At 40.9% G+C, this 8,866-nt stretch overlaps 1 protein-coding gene across 1 annotated transcript in view; it reads right to left on the bottom strand.

Annotated features, from left to right (window-relative positions):
• Positions 1-8,569, bottom strand: part of LOC116685775 (uncharacterized) — a 9,828-nt gene extending 1,259 nt beyond the window's left edge. Inside the window, exons 1-12 of the mRNA XM_032510704.1 lie at positions 8,405-8,569; positions 7,785-7,975; positions 7,224-7,388; positions 6,188-6,329; positions 4,726-4,881; positions 3,611-3,839; positions 2,876-3,020; positions 2,597-2,740; positions 2,410-2,468; positions 2,088-2,275; positions 824-1,218; positions 637-733 (exon numbers count right to left, since the gene is read on the bottom strand). Of these exons, the coding sequence (XP_032366595.1) occupies positions 637-733; positions 824-1,218; positions 2,088-2,275; positions 2,410-2,468; positions 2,597-2,740; positions 2,876-3,020; positions 3,611-3,839; positions 4,726-4,881; positions 6,188-6,329; positions 7,224-7,388; positions 7,785-7,975; positions 8,405-8,536 (2,043 nt within the window). The 5' untranslated portion in view covers positions 8,537-8,569. The remainder of the gene's footprint in view (positions 1-636; positions 734-823; positions 1,219-2,087; positions 2,276-2,409; positions 2,469-2,596; positions 2,741-2,875; positions 3,021-3,610; positions 3,840-4,725; positions 4,882-6,187; positions 6,330-7,223; positions 7,389-7,784; positions 7,976-8,404) is intronic.
• Between the last annotated feature and the right edge of the window lie 297 nt (positions 8,570-8,866).

The following is an 8,866-nucleotide window of genomic DNA, read 5'->3' as shown; positions in this document are numbered from 1 at the left end:
AGATGCCCGAACCACCTCAACTGGCTCCATTCAAAGGAGCAGCGGCTCTACTCCGAGCTCCCCTGATAAGGGCTTCTCACCCTATCTCTAAGGGAGACGCCAGCCCCCCTCCTGAGAAAACCCATTTCAGCTGCTTGTACCCTGGATCTCCTATCATTCCTATCATACACACACCAATCACAGTCATTCTCCCATCAAGGCAGTCCCAACTGTTCTGTCCCAACTGTAACTGTTCAAAGTCCTATCATGAAGCAAAGTTTAAAATGGTTTTCAATGTCTTTCTGTTGGCTCACTCTTTTTTTTCTTTTTGTACCCAGGGTGGTTTCTGCATGGTGCTTTCTGTCTCAGCTTAGTATTCTGCTAGCTGGTCCAGGGATCCTTATCAAGAGCACTAAGCATAACTGCATTTCCAATTAATGCAATAAATGGTTAAATCTATGACGAGAGTGTTTCTGGTTGAACTGCTTAAGTCTGATATTTATTTTGCATTCACACCAAAGAGATGCCATGTAAAAAAGATGAATTGTATTTGTTAAAAAGCCAGAGGGGTAAAAAAAATGTAAAAGTATGCTGTGGTTTTGAAGTTTTTTTTTTCAATAATCATGCTATTATAAAAAAAATTTAAAGTAACCTTACCTCTTCATGAGCACCGATGAACTCAAAAGCCTCCATTGCAAATCTGAATTGAGATTTGGAGCCGTTGTAGATTTTCACCGTGTTGTCTTTAACACACCTGTGGCATGAGGCAGAGACAATGTTTAATAACTGGAAAAAAGGAACATTTGTGGTACCAAACAAAGGCCTTTTTATTGCGTCCGCCTACCCGTTTTCGATGATGGTGTAGCTGATGCGAGAGTTTGGGTTGTCATATGGAGTCGCCTTGCAGGACTCCACGAACAGCTCTACGTTGGGGATGGAAGAGGTCGCCTCGATCTGCATGAAGATCATCTGTTTGAGGTACACCTCCACTGGGTAAGTGCTGCTTTCAATTTGTTTCCTGAACCGCTGGCTCTGGAAGAATTCAAACTGGAACGTGAAAGCCCCGAAGCCCTTCTCCGTGAAGATGTACGGGTTCTTGTGCGTGAAACCCAGCGTCAGGTTGGCTCGCTTTGGATAGGCGCAGGAGAAGACGATCTCAACGTCATTTTGTCTGGAAATGACTTTGGCTGGGTCACCGGATGTGATCATGTTTTTGAAGATGATGTTGTTTTCATCCTCCTGAAAATGAAAGAGAATTTAATAAGGAGAGGAATCGATAGGAATAGTTGTTACTACTACAAGTCAATACTTAAATAGTGACATGTAAAAGTCAGACAGTCTTATTAGATGAAAGAATACATTTAAAAAATATTAAATCTTCAAATGTGTTGATGAATGAAGCCATTACTAGTGAGTTTGGAGACTGATATCAATAATAAAATGCATTACAAATCTATTTTTACAACCAAAAAGTTGTTTAAGTAGAGTTTGGGCACCAGATGACCAAAATGGTCCATTTACATCTTGGCTAGCAGTTAGCTTCAGCTAGTAGCACGTCTGCTACTGTGGTGTTGGTTTCAATAATCCACAGTCTATTTTGGCCAATTCTGGCGATCCATTCATAACAAGTCATAAGTCTAGCTACCAAGCATGCTGACTTTACATCACTCTCCAACAAAGACAATTTAGCTATCGGAGCTAAATCGCAAAAAACCTGAGTAGCCAAAAAACAAAAAAACAAGTAGTACTAAACCAAATAGTTTTAAGCCTGGAACCAAGCCAACCAACTATAAGATGTGTAACTATAAAACATTGAAAATAGAAAAAAGGCAAAAGTACAAGACTGTGTGCATTAACAACCATAGAATTCAACGGTAGCAAATCGACAGTCGGTTTGTGGATTCGGTTAACATTTCCATAGTAACAGGGAGTTACCAAAACAGAGACGTTGCTATCACGCTTCGGACTGTGGGTAGTGTACTACGGACTTCTACAGGGGAATGGGATTTCCACTTGTGGAACCACACTGTTGAGTTCTTTGATTGAAATAATCGCCGGATAAAACCCAGATGTGGTACTCAGATGTTGTACAGTTTTGCGTCCTTTACCTCTACGGTGGTTCCACATGTGTTCAGCGACATGACAGCCACCAGGTGGGTTGTGTTGGAGCGTGTGTTCAGGTCACAGGCAGCATTGTTAAAGTCTTTCAGATGCAATTTGCCCTCGTTGCGTTTTATGAGGGAGGTCTTCTCCACTTCCACCGTTATCGTTGTTTCATTGCATGTCACAGTGGTCTCTGAAAAAAGGGTCAACATTTGTTTGTGTTGGTGAATAACGTTGAACTTTAAATCATATCTGCTCTGTGACGAACATACGCAACCCATTTATTAAAAGAATTTAAACTATATCCCTAAAATAAAGTCAACCAACCATCGGACCCCACATCCACGATTACACAGCGTGGCTCTGATTGAAAGACTTGGTAATATCTGGAAGATAACATTGGAGACAATGGATAGTTTAATGATAAGAATTGTTGTGCCACGGAATTGATGATGCAATTAGATGATGCAAAAATATATACAAAAAATAAAGAGTACTAGGTTTAAAAACTCACATGTCTCTTGCTTCTGAAACGAAGCAAATGGGAAAATGATCATTCAAATCATTTGTAGTCGGTGTCCACTTTATGATAAATTCTTCTGTGGAGATTCTCTGCTTCCAAATGCCCTGTGGTCCAGTGACAATCAAGTCATGAATCCTACAGGAGAAACAATGCTTTCATAACTTAGAGATGGGTAACATTCTTCCAAATGAGATTTAAAAACGTTGTCAAAAGTGTAATAATGGTGCACATTGCACTGCAAAACTATACAATGATTTTACTATTCCTTACGTGGTGTATTGTGCTTCGGATTTGACTTTGATTTCGAGGGTGCGGTTGACATACGCAGGAAGATTCACTCCATTACGCGGAGTTGGTGATGAGAAAACGGGAAAGTAATCCCCATCAAGGCATGAAGGGGCATTGTGATAGTCCACTGAAAATCAGGAGGAAGGAAACTTTTAAAACAAATTGATTAAATGTTAATATTCAATTTTAACAGGGGTGGAGCGGGTGGAGGAGGGATTCTCAAAAGCCCTGAATATTTTATGTATTAAATAACTTTGTGATATTTCCCTTCATTTTCTTTGACTGGATCAGTAAATCAATGAAGAAAAAGATCTACTGGGGAATTATAGCCTTAAATCCTGAACTCTCAAGATTAGCAATGCTGTTTATGCCGTTACGTTATGTAACTCAAAAACAGTATCACACAATTTCTGCCTCTTTTTAGGTGACGAGAGTGAAACTTAATCAGCCTTAACATTGGTTGAGTTCTGTGTTAAGAATGACAAAGACAGTCAAAGAGCTATTAGACACAAATCAGGATGTCAGGTCTACAAAACTATTGTGTTTTTCCCAAATGTGCAGGTGTTTAGGTATTCTAAAATGAAATGGCTTTAAAAGTATCACATATAGCTGCTGCCTTATGGTGCATGCCCCAGGACCCCCTAGATGGGTTTGTTGTGCTGTTAAAAATGTCTGGCTCCAACCCTGTTTTTTTAAATGTGTAGAACATAACCATACCATAAACAGTAAACTGCAGAGGAATCTTGCTCAAAGGAGCAATTGTTGCTCGGTAAATCACTGCGGTTGTTGTTTGAGCGGCTGTTGTTGAAGCGGTTGTTGTTTGAGCGGCTGTTTTTGTTGCGGCCGTTGTTGGAGCGGCCGTTGTTTGAGCGGCCGTTGTTGGAGCGGCCGTCGTTTGATAGGCTGTTGTTGGAGCGGCTGTTGTTTGATAGGCTGTTGTTGGAGCGGCCGTTGGTTGATAGGCTGTTGTTGGAGCGGCTGTTGTTGGAGCGGCCGTCGTTTGATAGGCTGTTGTTGGAGCGGCTGTTGTTGGAGCGGCCGTTGTTGGAGCGGCCGTCGTTTGATAGGCTGTTGTTGGAGCGGCGTGTTGTTGGAGCGGCCGTTGTGGTCTTTCGGCGTCGTTTGATAGGCTGTTGTTGGAGCGGCTGTTGTTGGAGCGGCCGTTGTTTGATAGGCTGTTGTTGGAGCGGCTGGTGTTGGAGGGGCGTCGTTTTTTGATAGGCTGTTGTTGGAGCGGCTGTTGTTGGAGCGGCCGTCGTGGATAGGCTGTTGTTGGAGAGGCTGTTGTTGGAGCGGCGTCGTTTGATAGGCTTGTTGTTGGAGGCGGCTGTGTTGGAGCGGCGTCGTTGAAGGCTGTGTTGAGCGTGTTGGGAGCGGCCGTGTTTGATAGGCGTTGTTGGAGCGGCTGTTGTTGGAGCGGCCGTTGTTTGATAGGCTGTTGTTGGAGCGGCTGTTGTTGGAGCGGCCGTCGTTTGATAGGCTGTTGTTGGAGCGGCTGTTGTTGGAGCGGCGGTTGTTGGAGCGGCTGTTGTTGGAGCGGCCGTTGTTTGATAGGCTGTTGTTGGAGCGGCTGTTGTTGGAGCGGCCGTCGTTTGATAGGCTGTTGTTGGAGCGGCTGTTGTTGGAGCGGCTGTTGTTGGAGTGGCTGTTGTTGGAGCGGCCGTTGTTTGATAGGGCGGTTGTTTGGCTGCTGTGTGGTTTGCGGTTGTTGGTGGGCTGCTGGTTGTGGTGCTGCTGTTGTTGGAGCGGCCGTTCTTACTGCTACCATAATTGGTGCTGCAGTTGTTGGAGCGGCTTGTTGTTGGGTAGCCTGTTGTTGTGTAGGGCGCTTGTCGTCTACGCCTCAACACTGGAAGAGGGTTCTTTGTTGTGTAGGATCCATCAGAGTAGGACAGCGTAATGAGTTTATTGGGAAAGTCCTCCACCACGAGCTCAATGGGATGGGTTCCATATTGATTACTGTTTATGTACTTCAGGGTGCAGGAGTTCTGTCAAAAAGAAGAGATACTTTCATACACAATATACTTTACAACAACACAGTCTCACTCCCAGGGCATTTAAAAAACTGATGCTTGATCATGTGCCTTTGGTGCAAAAAGCATCCATTAGCGTATGTCAGACGCAGGTAGCTTTCAACTAATTCAGATGCAATTCCGTTTAAGGATTCAGGTTATTCTAAGTCACTCACTAAACTGATCCGGGTTGTGCTTGAGTCCCTTGATGCTTGAACTTAGTGTAGCCAATATAACAATACATAGGTTTTCAATGTAGACACAGAAACAGAAAGGGAGAAATGCCCAAAGGGAATAAATATATATACACTACCGGTCAAAAGTATGGGGCCACTTACAACTTTCATTCACTCGAGTTAGACAGAATACAGCTGGATTCGAGTGGGGGGGGTACTTTAATGCAATATTACATGCCATATCAGCAACCATTCATCCAATGTTCCAAAGGTCATTCTGTTCCCTAATCTGATATCATTTAAAAAAAAACTAACTGAAGAAAACATTGGAGAACCCTTTTGCAATATATAAGACAATAATGTAATATGAAAACTGCTGCGCTGGTTAAAAAAACAATGCAAATGATCTCAACTGGTATTCTGTCTATAATGGAGTGCAATGGAAATTCCGAAGTGACCCCAACCTTTGACCGTAGTGTATATATTTTTTAATCGATGACCTAATTTTGAAATGCTACATTATACACCAAAACTATAACCTATAATCATGTCATTTCAGAAGTGAAAGAATGGCTCATTGAGGAATCATGACATCCAACAGACCGACGAGACAGATAGATAGATAGATAGATAGATAGATAGATGATAGTAGATAGATAGATAGATGAGATGAGATAGATAGATAGATAGATGGCTGGACAGATAGATAGCTAGATAGATAGATAGATAGATAGATAGAAGATAGAAGAGATAGACAGATAGATAGTAGTAGATAGAAGATAGGAAGATAGATAGATAGATAGATAGTGAAGATAGATAGATAAGATAGATAGATAGATAAATAGATAAGAGGCTGGAAGATAGATAGATAGATAGATAGATGATAGATAGATAGACAGATAGCTATATAGATAGATAGATAGACAGATAGTAGAATAGATAGGATAGATAGATCGATAGAGGTGGAAAAGATAGATAGATAGATAGATAGATAGAGAGATAGATAGATAGATAGAGAGATAGTAGATCGATATGATAGATAGATAGATAGACGGACGGACGGACGGACGGACGGTACGGACAGATAGATCCGGCCAAGCTCCTACCTGATCGAAAGAGAAACCTGCAGTCAGACCACACAGCCCACACTCATTTGTATTTGGGTTTGTTGGTACCCTGCATCTGACTTTGTCACCATCAGGATCATAAACCGCCATGTTGTATGTTCGTGGGCAGTTCCTCGGTACTCTGTAACATGTGAACTGAATCAGAAAGTCTGTGTCTAAAAGAATATCTAATACAACACAAGTTCATTGTCCACCATCATGAAGATTTGTCTTTGACTAGACCTTTTCAGAATTTAACATTACTATTAGGCTACAGTGCCCATTTAAGAGGGAGTCAGTGAGATGGAGGAGGAGAGCTCTCTTTGCCCGTCTGCTCCGAGATGACGTCACCATCTGCTATGTATAGTGTCGGGCTTTTGTTTTGATGTCTAGTCTAGGCAAAAATGCCTTATTATTGCTTTTATTGTGTGTGAAGTGGATTGGATAATGGACACTAGCCAATGGGTGACCCCACAGATGCTACGTCCACTACTTTTACAGTCTGTGAATGTGACAATAGTAAAAATCATACCTGCCTTAGTAACAATCTCCTGAATATTCTGTATATTCTAGCACCAAAACCGTTTAATCCCCTAATTACACTGTAAATAATGGCTGTGAAATCTCCGGGTATTTCCTTTAGATTTCACAGTAACACTACTGTATATGATTTTTACAGTAGAATGCAGTAAAGTTTACATGACAAAATCACAGTAGTCTAAGGAATACAGTTGAAATCACAGTAGTCAAAGAATTACTGTAAAAAAATCACAATATAGCCATTATAGTACTGTAAATAGTAAACAACTGTATGTTTTACTTTTTTTATCTTATGCTCTGTTTAATTGTTTTGTAGTTTACAATTAATACATAAAATAATTTAAATGGATGTACGGTACCTTTACTGTAAAAAAAAATTCACAGTAACTTGCCAATTGTTGCCAGTAAGTTACTGTAAATTTTACGTTAAATTTGTTACAGTGTAGTTAAAGACGCTGCATGCATTTTCTTCAGAGTAAACAGCTTGTGTTATTACCTGAGAAGAGGCAACATAGCAGTGACGGGGGAGCTGTTAGATTCACCAGTATCTGATCGGGTTCCCAGGTCCACATGTGCCGTCATTACCCAGTTAGCCAATGAGCTTCTGAAGTTTGATGCCCAGTAGCCCATACTGTAGTAGGAATAGAGACTAGTGGGGTATCTGTGTGAAGAAATATTTGAATAATGAGTACAATATAGCAGATAATTATCAATAAAATGGCACAGTGGGAAGTAACAATCAGATGTTAGATCTAAACTATTTTCATATATTCTTAATTACAAAACAAATGTTGTAAATTTTCATAATCAGTGATTGGAAATGCGAGCCCAGTTTTTAATATGTGTTGCTCATAGGTGCTGCTGAGCAAACACAGTCCGCCCAGCGGCTTGATTGGGTTTGGTTAACGAATCACAACCAAGTGGGTCAGCTGACCAACCAGGAGGACTGGAAGGCGGGCCAGAGTGTTTCAGACAGAGGGGCTGCAGCAATGAGCAGTATGAGAAACATAATGTGCAGACCCCAAGAGAACAAATATATAAATAAGTTATATCTCACTTAATCTCAAAGGGGAGGTTGCTGTTGAGTCTAATTTTGCTGTCCACGTCATATTGGCACCAGTTGAAATGCAAGGAATTTATGGAAACAGCTGTGCTGGTGACTTCAGTCTGGGACCCACAGTCACCAGAAGAGCACGAGTAGCCATTCACATAGCAATACGCTGAAGTTTGCGTGTTGTGCAGTTCCACCTGTAAAATAAATTATGCAAAGATTACACATGTTGCAATCAACCCACAATGTGTTGAATTTAAAGCCAGCAAAAATGTGGAAAAGTAGGTGTTAAATACAGCTGCAAATGTGTCAAATATTTTGTTGTTGCTGTGGGCAAAACAAGGCATTTTGAGGACGTCGTCTTTTGGCGAAAAACATTTTTCACCATTTTCTGGCAATTTTATAGACAAAAAAACTAATTAAATAATAGAGAAAATAATCAACATATTAATCAACAATGACGCCAGCCAGCCAGTTTATCTACTAGTCATCCAACTATCATAATTGATTATGTTAGATTTAAGAGGAGTCATTTTTTTCTCCAACAATAAAAAAAAAAAAAAACATAACTTAATCAGGATGTATCTGGATACCGTCTAACAAGATTTGCTTGACACACAACTTACGGTTTGAATCCCATTTGAATACCGTCCTTTTGGGGTGAAGGTCAGTGATCCGCCATAGTACGAGTAGTACCATGCAGATGCAGACGAGAGCAGAAGCAGCAGATGCAGCAGCAGCACGGTGAGAGAAGCCATCCTCCTGAGTGCCTCATCTTCAGCGGGATCCACTGCTTAAATACTCTTCTACAAGGAAATAATAACAGTGATATACTGTAAGAATGAAGAATGAAGTCGGACTAGTTTTATCTGTGTTTTCACAGGTGACCAGAATTCATCTGGTCTGGCATCGTTAATACTACACACAGAACCAACTTTTGGGAACAGGTTTAACTGGGTTTTGCACATGCACTGCAGCCAACTATACTTTTAAAAATGTAAATGTAATAATAATTTCCATTTTTACTTAATGTATCGGTAATCTAATTACGTTTTTTGTATCCTAATCTATCTTCAGTAGACCTGACT

The sequence above is a fragment of the Etheostoma spectabile genome, unplaced genomic scaffold (genome assembly GCF_008692095.1).
Source record: "Etheostoma spectabile isolate EspeVRDwgs_2016 unplaced genomic scaffold, UIUC_Espe_1.0 scaffold270, whole genome shotgun sequence".
NCBI classification, from domain to species: domain Eukaryota; kingdom Metazoa; phylum Chordata; class Actinopteri; order Perciformes; family Percidae; genus Etheostoma; species Etheostoma spectabile.
The sequence above is the reverse complement of the archived record's forward strand: the minus strand, read 5'-3'. Positions and strand labels throughout refer to the sequence as shown.